We start from the raw sequence: 22,069 nt of genomic DNA, 5'->3' as shown, positions 1-22,069 counted from the left end.
GCGAAGGCGCAAAATCCTGGGCTTTCCACGACCTTGTTCACGACCTGTCCTCATTAGTCTCTTGAGGATCCACTCCAACGCCTACCATGTAGTTTAGATTCTGATGCAACTGACCAACCGGATCAACGAAGAGTAGTCATTCTATGTAATTGGGGGATAGCTCCGTGACAGTACAATTGAATCGTAAAACTTTTAAAAAGTGCAATCAAGTCCTAAAACTTATCGTGAAAATGCAATCGAGTTCTAAGACTTTCAAAAATGGCAATCAAGTCGAAAAACTTGTCACGAAAGTGCAATCGAGTCCTCAAAATTTTGATTAGTGTAATCAACGGAAGGACTTGATTAGATCAATTTGACAAGTTTTAGAATTTGAATGCAATTTTTAAAAGTTTTAGAACTCAATTACACTTTCGTGACAGGTTTTATGACTTAACCGAACATTTTGAAAGTTTTAGGACTTCATTGCTCTTTGACGATAAATTTTAGAATTTTCAATATATTTATCTTTAACATGCAACTGCCGTAGAACTTGCGCTTCGCATGCGTGGAACAGAGCGGGCATCTTCAATTGAAGTCTCATCAGAACATGAAATGAAAGTCGGAAACAAAACGTATGTTAACCAATTGTGTTACCACGAATAGCTATGTTCGTGTTAAAGATAGAGGTATATTGCATTCGGAGCAGATTCGTTAAGACGAAGTGAAAATCTCCTACGAGAATCGTTATCATCTTCATAGCTGAGTTGAAGAAGCGCGACTCATGCGGTAGCCAGATTTTGGATCTTCTCAATGAAATTGTGCACAATCTCTAGGCTCTGATCATCTGCGCAAGGGGTCGAACAGAAAAGAGCTCCAGCTTAGATGAATTGAAACAACGAGAATACGAGACTTGGATAATTAGCAGGGGCACAAACCAAGGTTGGGGACTGTGTGGCCCTCCGGGTGATGAATGACCAGGGGATCTACAAATGAATCAAGCAGAGCAATTCCCTCTGTCTTCACTATATCGGTCTCGCCTACACCAAAATAATGACCTCTGTATAAATAATTTTGGGTATATTCAAAGGATATCATGTGTATACGCATAGAATCCGTTTGGTATAATCTTCATAGGACCTTTTTCATCGGAGTAATGTACGAAAAAGATGCTTCTTCCGCACAACGTGCGAGTACACATGACTAATTTTCAATAAAATGGAGTGAAAATGTTGGTTCATAAGCTCCTTCAGAACAATTGGCTTGATGACTTACTACGGTCCAGGACTCCTTCAACATCGTGTAATGCAAGGACACTAATGTGGGAGCTGCAGAGAACACAAGGCCTATGATTCTATTGTAGCTAATCTCACGTTAGACCTTTAGGCATGTAATAGTAGGAACAGTATCCACCATCCCACTTCCGATAGCCGAACTTAGCCCAGCCCTCGCCTTTCCAGTCGTGTTGTCATAGAGAAGTATAGCACGGATCTTAATCGAATCAAAGAAAGCTGAAGTTTAGGTAGTTACCAATAATATGAAGAGAAGGGCACTCGATAGGAGCTGAAAATGCGTTGGCGGCCAGCCTAGGCGCACTCAATTTTGCTCCGCCCAACTTTGCCCCGCAAACTAGAATCACAAACTTGATTTTGGGCACCTTTGTGAGTACCAATCCCTGCTAATTTCAGCATTTGTTAAATTCATCAACTAAATAAAGAAATTATTTGATTCTGTTCCATTTTATGTGTCGATTTTGAGGTCGGTTTCGAATTCATGGAACTAGAAATATGTCTACCTCCTCCTGCATTCCTGGCAATGCAGCAGACAGAACTGCTCCCTGGTAATCATAATCAAGTACCAAAATCACTCAGCAACACAAAATTAAACTGAAAAAATGAAGAATATTTGAACAAACGAAAGTATGGAGATGCTGCTTTGTCCTTTTATTTGGCTGGACTCACCTGGGAAAAACCCAGTAAACCATCAAAGGGACCGTTCTTCACCATGAAATCTTCGATGAAGGCGATGCACTCTTCAAAGTTCTCGTACTCGGTATAATCCTAAATCAGAACGCTCTGAATCATCAGTTCAAAGAACTTCCCTCTATCTACCAATAACCCGTTTGGTCTACCAAGAACCCGTTTGGTCTAGCCTCTATCTGCCAAGAACCCGTTTGGTCTAGACTATAGCACTGTATGTGGTGTTTTCACATTCATAACTGGTGTACACTTTATGCTGCCTCACCCGATTTCAAGGTGTTAATGTTTTCCGAAGATCACATCACAACATTATAAGAGAGTTATAGTCACACCAGATGGAGTCCAAATAAAACTCGAAATCTGACCTGATTGCCCTGGAACCACTCGAAGTAGGGAGGATCGAAGATGCCCTCCACGCCGGACTTGCCTCTGGACGGGTACGGGGCGTCGAGGAACACTAGATCCAGCTTCTCCAGGACGGATTCAGGCCACTGATGGAACTGCGTCTCGAGGATCTTAGCGCTCATCCTAAAACCGTGGAGGCACAAGATCCTGGGCTTCTTGCAGGCTTGGCTTTCGGCCATCGCTACGGCTTTCTCTGCTACCTTGGGAGTGAAATACAGCAGGAATTTGACAGGAGTCTCAGCTGAAAGTGGACTCTTTTGGTTTTTGGCTAGTTCTCTCTAAAGGCCCGTTGACATAATCCGTTCATATCTTAACTTGTATCATTTGTTAACTTATATTATTCATGACTATTCATTTCGGCCGTTCAAAATCTCCACCAAACACACCAACCAATAAACCTCGAGCTTGGAATCTAGTGCTATTGACCAACTAGTCGGTCTAACACGTGCTTCTCTGTTCTAACTTACCTCTTGACTTTTCATTATCTTACCAAATGAAACTTGTGTGATATTATTTAGGCGGGGCGTATTGAACCCATCGAAAGATTATGTCCTCCGTGCACGGATTGTAATATAAGGGCCCATAACCCAACACATGTTCTTAAGCCCAGCCCATTTTTCTTCTACATTAATAGGATTGTGCGTTGGAAACAGGAGAAAGTGTCAAAAAAACCCAAAACCTTTTGCATTTGTACCAATTAAGTTCTAAACCTTTTTTTGGTGCCAATTGAGTCCTAAACCTTTTGTCTTTGTGCCAATTCAGCCCTTCCGACTAATTTTGGCAGGATTTTGCTGACGTGGACACCGGTCGGCCGGTTATCGGCGCTGATGTAGACAACTTTTAATAATATTTTAATATTTTTTTGAATTTTTAATTCTTTTTTCTTTTCTTTTTCTTTTTTTTTCTCCCCTCCCTTCTTCCTCCAGCAGGTCGTCGATCCGATGAGACCTCGCTGGCCTATGGCTGTCGCGACCTAAAATTCCTCTCAGGCTAATGGATTGTTAAGACTAAGCCTAACTCGCCCTCCCAAGCCCTACCAATTCGCAACTTAGGGTTTAAGTTTTTAACATGCAAAATTTTTTATGCTCGGAGTCGCCACTAATCAATTTATGGTAGGTTGATTAGAAACCCAAATAAAACATAGGGAGATATGTTTTATTCCTACGAACTCAGAGATTCTAAGCTCGGGACTGATTACGCTAGATCTAGTCTAACGCCCTTTCGGTACCTTTTCTTTTCAAAAATGTTTATGCAGGCAAACTGGATCCATTTTAACTTAGTCATTAGCATGTGAGGTGATCATGCGGGTGCGAAACCACCAAAGTAACACCCAATAATCAAAACATTAAATAAATTGCAAGATTGGGAGAATTACTTACCTCGAGCAACGTAAGCATCCGCATTGTTAGCTAGAAAATCGCATCAACAATCCTAATATGATTTCTAATTAACAAGCAGTTCACTCAATATTTTTTAGGATTTTCACTTATTTAAATGAAAGCTAACCTATGTGTAATGACGTGCAAAAATTAACATGCGATTAATGCAGCCTAACATGCAAACTATATGTCATGCGACAACGTGACCTAATTCTAATGACGGACAAATGATTATTTTTGGTATTTACTCAATTTAAATTCGGAATAATAAAAATGCCTAAATTAACATGCAAACTATGATGACTTAATCTACCCTAGCATGATTTCTTTTTATGATTTTTGTTAAAATTCGAAATAATGAATTACTTAAATTAAGAATACAATCTATCCTAATCTATCCTAAAACAATTCATTCTTCTTTTCTTGGGATTTTCATGGAAATTCGAAATAATAAAATAACCTGAATAATCTATTAAGATTAGAATATTACTTAATTTAAACTAGGAAATAAATCATCTCAAGTCCTAATTTAAATTAAATAACTACTCTATCTTCTAGATATATTTAGGATTCCTAGACATGCAAAAACTCTAATTCAAATCTAATTAATATTTTTTGAATTTTCTGTTTATTTGAAAAAGGAAAGCAATTAAATAAACAAGGATAGCAACCACATTCAAAACGTCCACGCGATCCGCCATATTTGTTTCAAACTCGAATTAGGCATACAAATCAAACTATCGGTCATATCTATAGGGTTATAGATATCGACGGAAAGCCGATTATTCAAATTTGGAAAGCGGATAAAAATCATTATCGTACCTAAGTGGTTATGGATAAGTTAATAATTTTCCGTATCGCCGCGTATCGAACATTAGGGATAAGGTCGGATAGTCGTCCAGATACGTTGCTAAATTAGGAAGTTTTCCTAATTTTGAATATTTAAAAATATTGCGGATATATCGAACATTATCCTAAGATATCTAAATATCCACATGATATTCACGAAATATTCAAACACCCATATTAGGAAATTAAATATTCTGAAAATATCGGATAATGTTGAATTACCTAATTTGCAGATAACTTCCAAATTCGAATTGTGGATCGGGATCGGGCTTTGCGGATCGAGATGGCGGTGGTGGCGACGACACGGTGGCTCACGGGCGTCGAAGATGGCGGGGCGATGACCGGCTCAACAAAGACATTGGCGGGGGCTTACAGCGATGCACGAACGGTTCCGGGTGATGTGGTACTCGATCTTGCGCCGGACGAAGTGCTTGCTGTGGCCTCACCGACGTGCACCGCCCGCAGCCTTCGTTGATTGGCCGGACAGGAAGAGTCTTCACTTGGCGAGGAAAGCGGTTGAACGAAGACGTCTTTATGCACTCGCATGGGGAATCTTCAAAACGCAGCTACTTGCTTCGTGGACCAACAGATGGAGAGGAGGCGTTGACAAGCTCCTCGGTTGATCGGAGAAGACGTGGCTGGTGCATGGAGAAGCAGAAAATGGCGAGCAGCCTCTCGGGACAGCTGTTCGGCGAGGCAAAGCAATGACGATGGTCCTTCAACGGCTATAACTTGCGGACGGGGAAGGAGTGATGGTGGCTGACCGGGACGGTGTCGGCGGTCCTCCGACGCGGCGGTGACGCGCGACGGGAGGTACGACCACGGGTGGTGGTGTTGCCGGCCTCCCTTCTCTCCCTTTCTTTCACTCTCGCACTTGAGCTCTCACTCTCGCACTTGAGTTCTCAAAATCAGATCTGAAAATTTTTCTCCCCCCTACTCTTACTCTCGCTCACGTGTGTCTCTCAAAAATCGTGTTCTGAAAATTGTGAGAGCCCCCCAATTATGACGCATAACGACATATTTATATCGCAACCCTAGGTTAATTAACCGGGCTTCCTAGTCCTAATGGGCTTAGACTTAGGCTTTATCATTTAATTTAATTTTAATTCCAGATGGGCTAAATTAATTCGAGGTGATTTAAGCTCAAATTAAAACAACCAAAGCCTTTTAGACTTGTGAATTTTGGCCCCCAATTCCTTGAGCGAGCCGAGTGCTCGAGCTCGGTTTACGCGATGAATTTTCAGCTTTCTCGCCACCGCCGGTCCGATGCGGAATGCAACTAACCTATATGAACTTAAACTATATGCTATGCAATTTAAATATTTTTGTTTAGGGGTTAAAAATTTAATCCCTAATTTTCTATGCAAATTACACTAAATGATACGCCAAAATTTAGGTGTCAACAATGGCGAACCACGTCGGCCATGGGCGAGGCTCACCCTTGCCGGATGGCAGTGAGGGCGGCCTCGCGCTAGGCTGGCAAGGCTCCATTCGTCGCCAGAGGCCAGGACGTCGAAGGCCCCGACCTCGCAGCCTATGGCGAGGGCGAGGGCAATTCAGTGAGGTAGCGAGGCTCGACCTTGCCAGATCTGGCGAGGTCGGGCCTCGCCTAATCGCCGGCAAGGCTCGAGCCCTCACCGGCGATTGAGCGATCCGGCGACTGGCGAGGTCAAGCCTCGCCCACCTCTGGCCTTTGGCCGGTCGCTGGGAAGGGAAGGAAAAAAACAAGAAAAAGAAAAGAAAAGAAAAGAATAAAAAAATATACAAATTCAAATAAATATTATTAAAAGTTGTTCACGTTGGCGTTGGTGACCAGTCGACACCCACGTCAGTAAAATCTGGCAAAAATTAGCCAAAAGGAAATTTTTTGGCACAAAAACAAAAGGTTTAGGACTCAATTGGCACAAAAAAAGGTTTAGAACTTAATTGGCACAAATGCAAAAGGTTTAAGACTTTTTTGACACTTTTCCCAGGAAACATGAAGAAGGAAAAGAAGATGACGTGAAGCAGCGGAATAAACGAAGAAAGAAGAAGACATGTGACCGTGAGGAAGAAATCAAGGAAAGAAGAGAGGAGAGAAAAAATTTTGTGTGTAGCCGTTTCAGACATTCCAACAAGCCGAATCAACTACAAATTATAACTCTTGGTAAGTATTCAAGTATATCATTCGTGTAATCAGAGTAATTTTCGGGATTAGGTCATATATAGATTTGAAGTTACGTGAAATTTGAATTGCGAAGTTCGATTGAGGAGCTATTGAGCTTTAGATTTATATGGAAATAGTAGATAAGTACGTTGTGAATATGTGGGGTTAGACAAAAATCGATTCTGAAGTACGGTTTGATTGGAAGGAATTTATGAAGTCTCTCGTTCGAGTTACGCATAGCGGACAATACTCGTAATAGAGAAAGATACACGTTTGCTATAAACGAGTTTTTTCCGTTAATGTGTAAGTTTCGTTTTATCGATGAATAAGTGTAGTTTAGTAGTGTTGTCCATTAGAGTAGCGTATTACTCGGTTTTTAATATCATTTTTCGATTAATTGATAGGAAAATGAGTGTGTCGGCTCGAGTAACTATCGGAGATTGGTTTTCGGCTTTCCTTAGATAAGTAGTATTATCTCTTCTTTGAGTTTGTGATCTAATGTTTCGAAAGTGATATATAATGAGTTATAAAATAACATTTTTATTGCATAAAAATTTGGATAGGCCAGTTACTGCTCTTCAATTATTTGAGAATGGTTTGAGAAACGTGTTCTGGAAGGTGTTGTAAAAGTTTATATTAAATGAATTTCGTTGTGAACTATTTTATGGAATAAGTTCTAAAATGATTTAGAAACATTTTATGATAAACTTTATATATATATTGATTTGTTAATTTGGTTCATGAATAATTCTGTAATGGTTTGAGAAATGCTTTGTAAAAGATTGATAAACGGAGCTAAGAAATGTTTTGTTTTGTGATATTGATTTTGGATTTGATTAGTGATATTGGAGGATGTGAGTTTGGTAATCAATATCGCTGTGAGCTCGATTTAGGGTTTATGGGTATGCGCATACTAGTGTTAGAATATCATTGTGGGCCAGCCACCGGCAATATAAGTGGGGCCTAGCCATGTCACGGGGCATTATTCATTATCGTGGTTAGATATTTGAGCACGAGTTTAGTCAATGGAGTGGATTATTGACAAGTAATTTGACTTTGGTCAATGGAATTGACTATTGACATATGATTTGAGATTAATCGATAAAATGGATCATCGACATGTGATTTGATGAAATTAATCAATGAAATAGGCTATTGATATATGAGTTGTTGAGATTGATAAATGGATTGACCCATTAATATTTTGCTTTAATATTACTGAGGAAATGAGTATTTCAGTACTTCACTATTTACATGACCGCGTCTTTCGTTGTTCAATTTGACCGTATGTGTACGAATTTAGATCAATACAGTTATTGGACAACAGAGTTACACTATTCGGACCTAGAAAGCCTCGAAACACGCCCACGGACTTGATGGACTTGGAACAGGAAGCACTCGAAGTAGGGAGGGTCAAAGATGCCCTCCAAGCCGGACTCGCCGGCGGAAGGACAAGGGGCGTCGAGGAACGCCGAGTCCAGCTTCTCCAGGACAGATTCGGGCCACTCGCGGATCTGCATCACGAGGGTTTCGATGCTTGTTCGGAACCCGCGAAGGCACAAAATCCTGGGCTTTCCACGGCCTTTGTTCATGACCCATCCTCATCAGTCTCTCGAGTATCCACACCAACGCCTACCATGTGGTTTAGATCCTAATGCTGCTGAGCAACCGGATCAATGAAGAGTGGTCGTTCTATATGATTGGGGGATGGCTACAAGGCACGAATTGGCTCAACACGAGGTCCATTTAGGAAAGGAGAAGTTGCGCGAGTGGGAGGGCTTGGTCTGGCAGGCTGGCATATGAAGGAGGGGTAATTCGACTTGCCCCTGTGTTCTTTTTTAGACGAATCACTGATTGTGTTCGAGATACTGTCTGATTTCATGATTTCATCCTTTTTTCACGTAATAAGCTAGCCTCTTGCGGTTTTAAACTAATGTCAATTCAATTATAAATTGGTCAAATTAAAAAGTTTACAACTGAATTGGCATTCATACAATATGTTTATGACTTCTTTTTTTGTAATTATCCCGGAATTTCGCCTAAACGTTTAGAATTAAATCAGCAAAATTGAAAAGTTTATAACTAAATTGACATTTGTACAATAGGTTTACGACTTGATTGTGTGATTTTCCCTTCTCGAGCATGGTCTTGATAGTATGGCATGTATACTATACAAATTTGGAAACTCCATTTCCTTATAGTAAGCTCAATAGCTTTGTTTTATGCTTCGACACGTACTAAAACTTTTATATCACGCATTGGCGATTACATCTCATGATCTCAAGTGTGCTCGGCAAACAAAATATTACGACGACGAAAAAAAAAACAACAAAATAGTCCACTTGCGATGATTTTAATATAAATCCGACATCCGATTTTATATGAATGTATATATTCACATATACTTGTCTCCAAAAAGCTTTCAGGATTGGCTCATTTCCATCCTCATTTCCTCTAAAACCTAACCTTTATGGAAAAACCCCCAATATTGTTTTTTTGTTTACCCTTAAAAACAAGCTAAAGAGTGACCCTTTTTTTAAAATTTTTTTTTGCCAAAACTTAAAATATTATTCAAATTTTACATACGTAACAAAATTTATTATTGTCACGAAATTTTTTTATGAATTTCCAATTTTAAAAGAAAATTAAGTTGAAGTGCGTAGCTACAAAATTGAAATTAGCCCAAAAAATAAATAAATGTTAATCCAAACTAGCTAGGAGATGATTCTAGGACTCTACACTGTTGTGGTCGTGGGCTCAAAAACGACGATGTCGCCCAATTATTGGCCGATAGCCACCAGCTTAGCGAAACATCATCTTCATTGCATTTGTACAAAGAGGCACTAATCGAGAACAAATTATATATTATCGAGAGTTAGCCTGTCGATTATACACGAAGCGAAGCTAGGATGGTACGGGACAGGGACGGATATATAAATTTCGGACCTGATTGTGATAGGTCGGGCAATAATTCTCGGCCCTTTTGAGTATGTGCCAAGCGAATACAGCCATGTACCCGACATGATTTTCATCTTGATCATGGAACTAAATAAACATTTGATCTTGTTCCAGACCACCAAAGTCGCGGAATCACTTTAGAAAAAGATAAACGTCGGGATAATGGATTCCAGCACAGTGTCGCTGTCACTTATAATGTCCAACTTGGCCAGCTTTTGCCAGCTCTGTTGCTCATTCTTATGTGAATTACTCGATTTTGGACAAACGAAAAGTGCAAATAATTACTTAATAAAATATAGGTTTTTATATACTATGTGTAGGGTAAAAAAAAGAAAAAAAAAGAGAGAGACGATTGCATCCAAGAATAATGCCCAATAACATTCCATATTCTTATTGGAATGATTGGATTTTTTCGCCAGGGAATTATTAGTTGAGATTTATCACTCGACCAATCCGTCAAACGTATGGATCGAGTCGAAAATGGTCCGATTTAAATTGATATTTTTAATTTTTTTGATATATTTCCACTCAATACAAATCTAGTGATCAATACCCAACATATATCCGACCTGATCTATATTACCAAAATACTTTTATATCCGACGGGAGAATGCGGAATGAGCGAGCGCGAAATCGAGTGAGGCGAGAGAGAGCGAAGAGAGTCATAGAAGTGGGTTAAATCTAAATAAATTATAAACCCATTTAACACTCACATTAATTTGGGTTTTACAATTGCAAACTCATTTACAATCAATTTATTGAATATAAATAACTCATATAATAACTCAGTCCATCAAATATATGTTAAAAAATGAGCCCATAAGTCATTTCGACAGATTTACTTATCATTAACAAAAAAACGAAACCAAACTATCGTGATGGGATTGCAGAGATGCGGCGCACCCCATTTCTCACGCACGGCCGCAGCATCGGATTTTGGGGTACGACCAATTTGAATCGACAAATCACTATCTCACCATGGAGACGGTCCAATTCGAAGAGAAGCGACGCGACGTGAAATCGACTTCTAATCTTCCAATTATTAGGTTCTACAACGCTCGATCATCGATGTAACGATCGAAAACTCGAGAGATGCCATCTTCGTTATAAAAAAAAAAATAAGAAGAAGAAGAAGAAGAAAGACTAATAAAACAAAGAATATTTATTAATTGTCGGTCGTACAAGGATGGTGCCGTTCCACCGAATCGCGCCGCGTCAAAATCTTCGCACGCTAGGCGTTCTCATTAAGGACGAGCGGGACATGCTATTAGGGGCCGCATGTGTCTCTGCTATCAGGCCCTTAAAATTGACCCTTCAAAAAAAGAAAAACAAAACAAAAGAAAGGGAAGGAAATTAATTAATTGATTAATTAATTACTAATGGTGTTAGTTGTACTCCAATTCCTCCCCTCTCCTTAAATTAATTCGTTTTCTCTCTCCAATTATACGACAAGTGCCCAAATAAAATTTAGAAAAAAGAATTTATAAAAAAAAAAAAGGGGGCAGCAGTTGGTGCATCCATGCCCGATCCATTGAATATTCACGAAAGAGTTAGAGTTAAACCCCAAAAATTTTAAAAACATAAAAGGTAACTAAAGCGAAAATTGCAACCGACCGAGTCAAAGGCGCGTGGCGAAATTACGAATCTAGGCCCCCCACCCCCTCACGGCTTTTCCTCCACCGCCCAAGAGTGTCACCATAGGAAGCTGCACAGCACCCAAAGCTCGCGACGGCACGTGTGACACCAAAAGCTTGACTTTTCGTCGCTTCCCCCCCACATTGTGAAAAGACGTTTTTGTGGCTTCCTTTTGCGGTGAGAACGCGCGAGATTTTCCTCCTTTGCTTTTTGTTTCTTGGAAATTTGCGGTTTTTTCTTTTTTTCCTCTTTTTAATGGCGCATGCCAGCTCGCCATATGTGGGTGCCACGTAGATGGAGAGACCCCCTAAAAATATAAGATGATGGCTGGCGCGCGCTCTAGACTTTTCCACGGGAGGATTGATAGAGAGGGGTAGTTAGGTAATATCGTGTTGACCACTCCAGGGTGGTTGGACCGGTTAAGCGACGCGCGGCGGGGTGTCGAGAGGGGGCAATTAGGTAATATCGTGTTGACCGCCGCCGCCCCCCCCACGTAGGTGGTTGGACCGGTTAACGTGGAGGACAGTCGGGGGGCTTTGAGTATTCTGACGCGGGCTTGTATGTTTCTGTGGCCGGAATTCGATGGGGACACGCCACCGACCGGGGATCCGCCGCCGGCACATGTTGCAAATCGCAATGGCGATGGCCAAATTGGTAACTCCCCGTCGGAAAACGAAAAGAGGCCGTCGAAAAGCCAAATTGATTAATGTCGTCGAAAAGCCAAATTAATTGATGTTGTCTCAGCTGTTGGATAATAATAATCACCGATATCAAAGCATGATTTTCCGGTTTCATTGTTCCCGTCGCATCTCGACCTCTTCAGATGGTGATTTCCGATTAATCTTAGCCTCCCGCTGTCAGGTGAGCCACGGGCCCGTTGACGACATTTCGGCTAGAGCCACTCATTTTGTCCTAAATCTATACTGATTGTTACAAATAACTTCTAATGATAAAGCTTTAGGTGATTCATGTCGTGCCAAGTTAGTTTACAGCAATTCCTGACCTATCTCACGGCGGTCGACGCCATAGACGATCATGGGAAAACGTCCGATTTACAAACCTTTACTTACACAAGCTTAGTCTTTTCAATTACTAGTCTAACTAAATATGCTAAAGTATATACGTTTCATCTCTGGAAAAACCCAAAAGTGGGATTCACCTTTTCCTTTCGAAAAAGACGCATATGCCCCCCCTAAAGCATCAAGTGACCCAAAAGCAAAAAAAAAAAGGAGAGGAAAAATTCAGGGAAAGCAACGCGACATCTGATGAACCAGCCCACGCCAACTTCCCATTGAAGAAGCTTCAAAGAAAGGCGAACCAGTCAGACCTGCTCCTCTATAAGAAGGGAGGGGACACAACGATCAAGTGAAGGCATGTCCGCATTTGTTTAATCACAGTGGAATCTCACAGCAACTCTCCACCATCATCATCATCACCATTTGCTCCTCTGCAACATTCGCTGTCGCCCAACCTCCATCGATTCCACCACCACCTCTCTTCTTATATAAGCTCCATCCACCTCTCTATCTCTCTACACAGTCGCTCTGCACATTCTCCTCGACTTGAGCTTCCGTAGAAGAGCAAAGAACTCGCATACGAAGATGGATTTGGCCGGTTTCAAGGTGTCGATCCTCCTCGCCCTCCTGGCGACCGCCTGCATGGCGCAGTCCCCGGCCCCGTCGCCCACCGCCACGCCCCCGACAACCGCCGCGCCGACCCCGGTCTCGACCCCGCCGGCTCCGACCCCGGCGCCCAAGGCCGCCCCGGTGCCTTCCCCGGCCACCCCGTCCCCGACCCCGGCCGCGGCCCCGTCGCCGACCAAGACCCCGACTCCGTCCCCGTCTCCTTCGCTCTCTCCCAAGAATTCCCCGTCCCCGTCCCCGTCTCCGTCGGCCTCGTCCCCACCCGCCCCGCCCACGGCGGTCGAGGTGCCCGCGACTGCCCCCACCACCGGAGGCAACAGCGCCGGAGCCTCGACCGTCGCCAGCGCCGCCACCGTCCTCACCGGAATTCTCTTCGCCTACATGCTGGCGTAAGAGAAAGAACTGCTTAGCCACCTTGCCTAAACTTCGTTCATCGCAGGGTGAAACTGAAGTTTAGGCAAGAATTTACCGTCGTTATAAAATTTTTCCAATTCTTTTTTCACGTCACACTTCTTTTTCTTTTGGTCAGCGTCTCTTTGTATTTTCGGGCTCGGGGTTTGACTTTAGGGTTTGGAGCTTCACGAGCGATTCATTTCGATTCTTGATTTGACGATTGTGATTCGTTTTGGTATGGTGTTGGCACGTGTAATCATCCACTTGTAGATGAGTCCCATTTTATGTAAATCTTTATATTTATTGATGAAATAAAGAGGTTCGTGATCATATTCTTTTCATCATGTGCTTTTGTTCCGTGATTATCTTTCTCCCTCGAAGAAGATCGACCTTGTGGCGATGATCTGTAGAAAGAATTTTCATGTGGAGGTGGCATGAACTTGCCGGTTCTCATAAGTGCAAAGTCACAAATTTCGAGTCACATATATAAAGAATCAATCGCAACATTTGATCTAACATGATTTCTTCGACTTTCTCTTATGTATGTTTGATTTGTTGCAATGGAGCAAGTGTTGGCAGTACTTGCTCACGAGAATGTGTAGAAAATGATTTTGAAATGAACAACTTCAGTTAGGTACGCTCCGATTTGGACATTTCCATAGTACAATTGAGAATTACAAAACAGGGAATAGAAAAAAAAAATAACAGACTTCATCACCGACAAATCACATTATATGAAGTGGAATATAGAATTCTAACAATTGTTAAGGTTTGTATCATGCAAAACATCGACAAATCTACCTTTTCCTTTCGAAAAAGATAACTTATTTGTTTTTCAATGTGGGTAGATTTCAAAATGAGTTGGTAAGCGTAAAAAAAAGGACAATTATCAAAACAAGTCCTAAACATATTGAACTTCCACCTATTTAATCTTAAATCTTTCAATTTGGCCAATTTAGTTATAACTTTTTGACAATTTGTCGACTTAGGGTGCGCATGAATACCATTCTGTGCCTGGGCGCTATTTCTGAACAGAAATGATTTTTTTTGATTCTGTGCCCGGAAATAATTTCTGAGTATTTGAAGGCGTTTGATAAATGTCTAAAATTTCTATTCCTAGAGTAGAAAAGAACAGAAATGCGTTTGGTAACTACACAAAATTTCTGTTCCCAAATAATATTTTAATAATATTTTGAATTGTTTAAATTTTTTTTTTCTTTTTACTTTCTTCTTTGGCCATGGCCGGTCGCCGGTCGCCGGCGACCGGCCACAGCCCAGGGCCGGCGAGGGCGTCACGGACGCCGGCCGCGCGGCCGCCCCGGAGGCGAGGGTCGCTCCTCGCTGCCGAGGGGGCGAGGCTCGGCCTCGCCGTCGGGCCGAGCCGCCGGCGAGGCCGACCTCGCCGTGGGTCGACGCGACGGCCGCGGCGCGAGGCTCGGCCTCGCCTCGCCTCGATCCGGGCGAGGCCGCCTCGCCTCGCCCGCGGCGAGGCTCGGCCTCGTTCGATCGGCGAGGCCGCCTCGCCGGGCGAGGGCGACCTCGCACTCGCCGCGGCGACCGGCCGGCGGCCGGCGAGGGCCGTGACGCCCTCGCCGGCCCTGGGCTGTGGCCGGTTGTCGGCCGCCGGCGACCGGCGACCGGCGGCCGGCTCAGCCAGGGAACAACACACAAAATAAGAAATGAAAAAAAAGAAAAAGAAAAAAAAACTGATTCTCAAAATTGTCTTAGAAACAAGAAGCAACTTTTTTTACTTCTTGTTTCTCTTCCAAAATGTTTCTCGGCGCAAATTTTTGCAAAAATGTGCCGAGGAACAAAAAGTTTACCAAACGCATTTCTGGGAACAAAAGAACAGAAATTTTCACTATTTGGCACGTTACCAAACGGGCCCTTAGTCATTTCGGCCAATTTTGACAGAAAATCACTGACCTAGGACCTGTTTGGTAACATTTATGTTTTTTGTTTTTTTGTTCTTTTGTTTCCCCGAACAGAAAAAGAACATAAATCTATTTTTGTACGTCAGCTATTTTTTTCTATTATCCGAAATAGATCAGTTGTCAGTGAATAGATTTGAAACCGAAACAAGAAGTAAATTAGAAATCTATTATTGTGTTCGTAGGAACAAAAAGAAAAACAAGGTAATTTTAGAAAAACAAACTTAGCATAACCTAAACCTTAAACAATAAACCCTACACCCTACATCTTAAGCCTTAAACTCAAACCCTAAACTCTACACTCTACACCATAAACCCTAAATCGTACACTCTACACCCTAAACCCTCACCCTAAAGCTCAAAAGGTTTATGCACTTGTTTACTGTAACGCCCTAAGATTTACTGTCAACCTCCTCATATTGTGAGTTATAAACCAACAAAACACTCTACTTCCATTTCGAGCCAATTCTGACTAACTATTACGTTTGATTTTCTAAGGCAATCATAAAATTTCTTGATCAGTTAAGTCCTTACAAAAGTCCAGTTTTATCCAAATATGAATTGTTAAGTCTCCACCGACATTTTTATAATTAAGTAAAAAAATTGAGAATAGAAACTTTTAGGGTTGTACCAAACGCAATTATGTTCTTTTTCTATTCCAGAAATAGATACTTTGTACAGTTATCAAACACGTTCTTCTACTCAGAAACTTGTCTAGAGAATAGAAATAGAAAAAACTATTTATGAACAAAAATTGTTCTTGGGAACAGAAATGTTACCATAAGCACCGGTAGACGTCAGTTATCCCACATATCACGACAGGCATTGACTTGGACACTTTTTGCAATTTTTGTTGAATTTTAAATATTTTCTTTGTTTTATTTTCTTCCTCTCTTTTTTTCGTTCTTCCTTCTCCGGTCGCCGGGCCTCAACAATGGCGCTAGATCTAGCGAGGGTCAACCTCATTAGCCTCTAGTGAGGCTCAACCTTGATAGGCCAACCTAGCCTCGAGCGAGGCTTGCCCTCACCAGATCCAGGGAGGTCGAGCCTCACCCGAAGCTGGTGAGGCCAACCCTTGCCCGAGGCTAGTGATGTTGGCCCTCGCCAGATATGACGAGGGTGGCCTTCGCTTGTGGTCAATCGCCGAGGCCTAGCAACCGGTGGGGAAAGAAGGAAAAAGAAAAGAAAAAGAAAAATATATATAAAAATTGCAAAAATTGTCAATGTTAGCACCGGCCGTGTCACGTAGGATAGCACGCGGTAGTTGACGGGTGTATCAGTTTGGGGTTTAACCCTCTGCTTGTCACATGAGTACCAGTTTGTAGTTTTTTCGTGGCATTAATTCAATTAATCGGAAATTAACGGAGGGTAAATTTGTCATAAATGTATCAATTTGGGGTTTTTTATGGTCAAAAAATTAGTTTGGGTTAATTTGTCACAAATGTACCGGTTTAGGATTTTTGGTGGTCAAAAATTAGTTTGGAGTAAATTTGTCACATGTATATCAGTTTGAGGTTTTTCATGGTATAAACCTTTTAGAAATGGTCAATACCATAAAAAATCCCAAACTATGCCTACTATGACACAAATATCCTAAACTTTTTTTGTGTCACTTAAAACCTTAAACTTGCCTATTACGACACAAATAGCCCAAACTTATTCCAGTGTGACAAATGTATTCTAGATGAAACTAAAATAGAAGGTGCATATGTTGCATATGTATAAGTTTCAGTTTTTTGTCACACAAAAAAAGTTTGGGGTATTTATGTCACAATGGGCGTAGTTTGGATTTTTTTTTATTGTACATGCCCTTTTAGAAATTACCAACCTCAAATATAATGGGGATAATGACACAAACAGTCTCTAAACTTTGGCTGAATGGGCAATGTGATTCTTGGACTTTCTATTTGCTCAATGTAGTCTCTGAACTTTAGCCTAATGTTCAATATGGTCCCTGAAATTTTAATTTGTTTAATGTGGTCCCTGGATTTATGATACATGTTCAATGTAGTCCCAAACCATATGAAAATGTTCAAGGACTACGGGCACGTTTGGTTCAACTTTGCAAATGAGCCTTGGGGGAATGCAAATACCTTTAGGTTAAAGCCCCCCCGGGAAATGCAAATGGCGTTTGGTAAAAAATCCTTTGTGAAGTTACTATGCCCCAAGTAGTGTTTGGTTATTTTATTTTTTTTTGCAAAGGGCATTGGGATTTTCTTTTTTATTAAAAAAAAACCTTACCCTTCGCCGACCGGCGTGCTAGATTTGGCGCCGGCAACCATCGCTCGAGGTCAGTTGACCGCCGGAGAGCCAGATCTGGCGCTGGCAGCCGTCGCTCGAGGTTGGGCGACCCTCACCGAGGGTCGCACCACCCAGGTGTCGTTGATTGGGTCGCTCGACCTCAGGTGACGGCCACCTGGGGTCGTTCAACCCAAGCTACACGACCCAGGCGGCCATCGCCTGGAGTGTTGCTTGGGATCACGCGACCTCAAGCGATGATAGCTTGGGTCAAGCAACCCTAGGCGACAACTGCCTAGGGTCGCGCAACCCAGGCCAACGACGCCTGGGCAGTTGCGCAACCTCAGGCGACCGTCGCCTGGGTCGAGCAACCTCGTTGGCCCTCGCCGGCCCTTCGCCATCCAGATCTGGTGTTGTCGGCCGCTTTCGCCGGCCACCCTTGTGCAAAGAAGATTAACAGTAATAATGAAGGGAAAAACCAAAATATTAAAGAATAAGTGAGGGTAATTTGGGAAGAAAAAAATTGATTGCCAAATGCTGAAAGCTCAAAGCTGGTCCAGACCAGCTTTTAACTTTCAGCATTCCCAATGCTGGCTTTCGGTCGAAAGCTCATTAGGAATGCTTGCCAAACGCCCTAGCATTTCCCCAAGGGTTTTCGAGGCCGAAAGCCCCTTGAGAATTAATGAACCAAACGGGGCCTACATCGAATATTTTCATGTAATTCAAGGACTAAATTGAACATACAGCAAAAGTTTATAGATGACATTTAACAAATTAAAAGTTCAGGGACCACATTGCACATTAGGTTAAAGTTCAGGGACTACATTGAATAAATTAAAAGTTCATGGACCATATTGTATATTGAGCCAAAATTCATGGACTGTTTGTTTCATTTTCCCAATATAATGATTACCAATTTTTTATTTCTAGTCAGGTTACAAAGTAGTTTTATAGTACTATCTTTTGTTTGAATTAGTTACCAATGTTTATTATTATTATTTTTAGATTACGAACTTATTTTGTCTTTTACCAACTCCTATTAACCTTTTTTCACAATACTTTAAACTTACTGACTATCAATCGCATAAATTAGCAACCTTTTTTGTGTGACTTACCAACTTTTCCCCAGTTGAGCTACCCACTAAATTTGGGTTTCCAACACTGTTTGTATTATGGGATGAATATTGTTGATTTTAGCACAAGCACGCTCAATTTGGTTGGCTTGGTTATCAGCTTACAAACAAAAAGATAGGTCCTTTTGAATTTTGTCAATTCCAACTAATGCATCTTTATCCAGGTCTTAGACTGGTTTTGGCCTCTTGCTCGATCAGAGGCTCTTGTGCAGATTCAAACTGGTATTTGTGCTTATATGCAGACTAATGTCTCTGTCCCTGACAGTGTCATCTGGAAGTTGATTCCATCTGGAAAGTTTACCGTTGGAAGTGCTTGGAATGCTTTGAGATTAAAGTGCTTAAAGTGCCCTGGTGTAAGTTGATATGGTTCAGTCCATGCCTTCCTCGACACAATCTCGTTGCTTGGTTGGCAATAAATAGCAGATTTTCCACGAAGGATAGGTTCCACAAGTGGAATATGCACATCTCACCTGCTTGTTGTTTCTGAACTGATCAGCTATTGAAGACAGGAAATATCTATATTTTTTGAGATGGCATGTGTCCTCTCAGGTCTGGTCTGCTGTGTTACATCTTCATCAGATTTTGAGAGTTCCTAGTGACTGGGATAGCGAAGTTGCCTGGGCCATCAGTTCTTCTAAAGAAAAATCTCTTCCTCAGCTTTTGTTCAGGCTTTCCGGGGCTGCTTATTTAGTTTATCTGCAATACCAGGATTTGTTGTTCACATGACTCTGTTGAAAGTGTTTGTAAAACAAACTTGGAAGTGCCTTGTTCCACATAGAATAAATGGGAATACGAGGGCCAATATAAAAGTGTGGATATCTTCAATTTTAACAAATGAAGTATGAAGATGACAGGCTAAGTCGGTTGGACCCTATAATACATGCATGCGGGTGCCTGAATATTAGGCTTACTTTGCGCGATTGCAAATTTTATTATTTAATTCCAAATTTTATTATTTTTGCCTAACGATTGTTAGGCCTCTTACAACCTTTGGAAGGTTGTGTTTATTCGGACATAACTTCTTAATTTTTGAAAGGTTGTATTTATTCAATGATAATTTGGAATAATTTTTTATTAATCAAAATTTTGGACGTGTTTTTTGAGAAAGTATCCGTTCGCTTTGCAACCTTTCCCGAAGGGTTGCTTCTGTTCTAAAGACGACTGATATAATTTGTTGATTTTCCATCTCAAAAAAAAGGACTTGGTCAAATTTTCTTTCTAAAACTAAAGCTATTGTTTCTAATTGTTTCCTTTTGAGAGTTCTTGGAGAAATACCAGAATTGCTATCTGACGTTCTCATTGAGACTTTGTTGTATCCTAGAGAATTTTTCCGTAATCATTAATAACAATATGGGACAAATAATTCCTCAAAGAAAGTGTTACCACACCTCAAATTCTGATTTTATTTTTCTTCCCGATTGCTTGATTTTTCACGGACAGACTCGTGGTGCGTTATTAGTGCTGTTGTGATTTTTTTGAGAATAAAAAAGGCTGTGCATGGTCGTTCACTTGAATGCTCCGCTGTTGAAAGTAAACTACGTACAAGTCTCCGTGTAGGAATTGGGGTCTTGCTGTTGTGTAGTTCACGACCTTGCATGGGTTCTCGGTGTTATTTATTTTCTTAAGTAAGCTTGCTTGAATTGCATCAGATCGATCGTTATTTAGCAGAAACCTCTCACCACATATTACAAGATATAAAATCTGCTAAATTTCCACAGAGACAAGGCCATATAAAAACCGTTCTATAAGTTTTATTACATCCCATCAAACATATTCCGACACAGTATGCTTTATTATTAATCGGTACATATCATATATTGGCTCGATAAGCATCACATAGGTACGGACGAGAAACGTTATACAAGAAACATCGGCAGCTTCGTTCTTCACCTTATTCCAACTCACAGACTAATATAGTCGTCGCTTATCAAAATAGCTTGAACCGTGACCATGCGGACTCACTATGGTTTCAGCCGACCCTGCAACATGGGCAGAACACAGGTATTAGCAAGAAAATGTCAAAGAAAAGAAAAGAAAAGAAAATCGTCTCATATATTTACTGAGGCTCGCCAAATATACTTTAGAAAAAAAGAAAGTTTGTGCTAGATGGTAGATAATTTTTTTTTTCAAATGGTCGTCTTTCTAGGATTTTCTATCAGAAAGCCTAACCAACCAATTCCGATGCATATGATAAAATTAGAGGGAGTTCTCCTAGGTTCTTCTCTTTGTGGGTGATGATTTGTTCATTCTAATGAAAAAGATAAGGCAGCATGTATAATTTTTCTTTTTCTTACACTGGCTGTGCAATATTCTATAATTTCTCAAATAGTTTGAGGGCTCGCTTAAGTGCTTACTTGGAACAATCAACGTTGGGGGAAACGGCGACGGGCAAGGTGATTTTACAGTTCGCAGGAAGAGCCTGGGCCAACTGTGCGTTAGGGTTCATCTTCTGGGCTGCGTTCTTGATGCACGCGCACGCAGCTTTCTTATCTGCCGAGCTCGTAGCCGCATTCGCGAGTGCCGACACTCCCGCACAACACGCCGGCGGCGGCATCCCCGAGCCACTCTTGAGGTAGCTCACGCACGGCCTCAGGTCCTTCAACACGTCGCTGCATGAGATCACGGATTGCGACACTGGGACTCGAGTGGATAGGAGGAAGAGAGCGATGGACAATGCAAGCACCGCAAAACTCGAAGGCCTCATGGTGAGAGGGAGAGAGGGAGAGAGCGTTTGTATGTGTGTGTGTGTGTGTAAGGTGTTTGTGTGAGGAGGGTTTAATCATGTCTGGTTATCTATATACATGGTTTACAGGGAAGCTAAAGAAAGCAAGAAAGGTTAGAGAAATGCATGGAAGACTTTAGGGCACTCCATGATTGAGCATATTGAGTGCAAGAAAGAGCAAAAGTTGCTGGACATGGTTTCTTGCACTTTTTCTTGGTTCTTGCCCAAATGAACGTGTGCGTCGATGTCTATCTCGTGTGTTCACTTGCTGCTTAACATTGAGATGTGTCGGTGAAAAACAGAGAAAAATCTTCCAACCACCATGTGATCCGGGCACAAAGAGCTTGACGAACGAGTGGAGAACACCTGTCATGTAAGCTGGAGAAGCCTAAGGTTGCTTGAACTAGTGAGCAGACGGTGGCTAGTAAAATGTCACAGTCTCACAACAATAGTATATATTTCACTTAGATCAAGTCAAAAGAATAGGAATTTGCTTGGAACATTGTCCAAAAAATCCTAAACTTATTGTACGGCGACTAATTCAGTCATAAACCTTTTAATTGTACCAATTTAGTTCTAAATCTTTTGACAATTTGCCAATTTAGTCAAACCTTTTTATTGTTCCAATTTAGTCCTAAAACTTTTAATGATTTGTCAATTTCGTCTTAAATCTTTTAACGAT

At 41.4% G+C, this 22,069-nt stretch overlaps 3 protein-coding genes across 4 annotated transcripts; 1 reads left to right on the top strand and 2 right to left on the bottom strand.

Moving 5' to 3' along the window:
• Positions 1 to 587: 587 nt before the first annotated feature.
• Positions 588 to 2,683, bottom strand: LOC115683041 (uncharacterized). 2 transcript variants are annotated; one of them, XR_008816809.1, is made up of 7 exons: positions 2,321 to 2,683; positions 1,938 to 2,036; positions 1,772 to 1,813; positions 1,507 to 1,651; positions 1,117 to 1,304; positions 915 to 1,016; positions 775 to 823 (listed from the first exon to the last, which is right to left on the bottom strand). XR_008816809.1 is itself a non-coding variant. In XM_030607437.2 (6 exons), the coding sequence occupies exons 1-6, from the start codon at positions 2,537 to 2,539 to the stop codon at positions 759 to 761; spliced, it is 672 nt and encodes a 223-aa protein (XP_030463297.2). In that variant the 5' UTR covers positions 2,540 to 2,682; the 3' UTR covers positions 588 to 758. The 2 variants fall into 2 exon arrangements, 1 of the variants encoding a protein (XP_030463297.2); XM_030607437.2 differs by lacking the exon at positions 1,117 to 1,304 and having other exon boundaries at positions 588 to 823; positions 2,321 to 2,682.
• Positions 2,684 to 12,678: 9,995 nt separating this feature from the next.
• Positions 12,679 to 13,704, top strand: LOC130138542 (classical arabinogalactan protein 4-like). The gene has a single exon (XM_056312820.1). It carries the CDS (start codon positions 12,929 to 12,931, stop codon positions 13,361 to 13,363), a length of 435 nt encoding a protein of 144 aa, XP_056168795.1. The 5' UTR covers positions 12,679 to 12,928; the 3' UTR covers positions 13,364 to 13,704.
• Positions 13,705 to 20,394: 6,690 nt separating this feature from the next.
• Positions 20,395 to 21,614, bottom strand: LOC115683038 (non-specific lipid-transfer protein 8-like). The gene is made up of 2 exons (XM_030607421.2): positions 21,020 to 21,614; positions 20,395 to 20,644 (listed from the first exon to the last, which is right to left on the bottom strand). The coding sequence occupies exons 1-2, from the start codon at positions 21,367 to 21,369 to the stop codon at positions 20,635 to 20,637; spliced, it is 360 nt and encodes a 119-aa protein (XP_030463281.2). The 5' UTR covers positions 21,370 to 21,614; the 3' UTR covers positions 20,395 to 20,634.
• Positions 21,615 to 22,069: the final 455 nt, after the last annotated feature.

This window comes from Syzygium oleosum, unplaced genomic scaffold (assembly GCF_021117445.2).
Source record: "Syzygium oleosum isolate NSW1041296 unplaced genomic scaffold, Sole_v2.1 Sole_v2.06, whole genome shotgun sequence".
Classification (NCBI taxonomy): domain Eukaryota; kingdom Viridiplantae; phylum Streptophyta; class Magnoliopsida; order Myrtales; family Myrtaceae; genus Syzygium; species Syzygium oleosum.
This window is presented reverse-complemented; position numbering and strand designations above follow the sequence as displayed.

Bases quoted from the DNA above. Each gene is read 5' to 3' on its own strand.
- LOC115683038 (XM_030607421.2), bottom strand. From the start codon at position 21,369: ATGAGGCCTTCGAGTTTTGCGGTGCTTGCATTGTCCATCGCTCTCTTC.
- LOC130138542 (XM_056312820.1), top strand. From the start codon at position 12,929: ATGGATTTGGCCGGTTTCAAGGTGTCGATCCTCCTCGCCCTCCTGGCG.
- LOC115683041 (XM_030607437.2), bottom strand. From the start codon at position 2,539: ATGGCCGAAAGCCAAGCCTGCAAGAAGCCCAGGATCTTGTGCCTCCAC. The intron at 1,814-1,937 runs GTGAGTCCAGCC...TATGATTACCAG, and splicing joins GTTTACTGGGTTTTTCCCAG to GGAGCAGTTCTGTCTGCTGC. The intron at 1,652-1,771 runs GTAGACATATTT...TGAAATTAGCAG, and splicing joins TGCCAGGAATGCAGGAGGAG to GGATTGGTACTCACAAAGGT.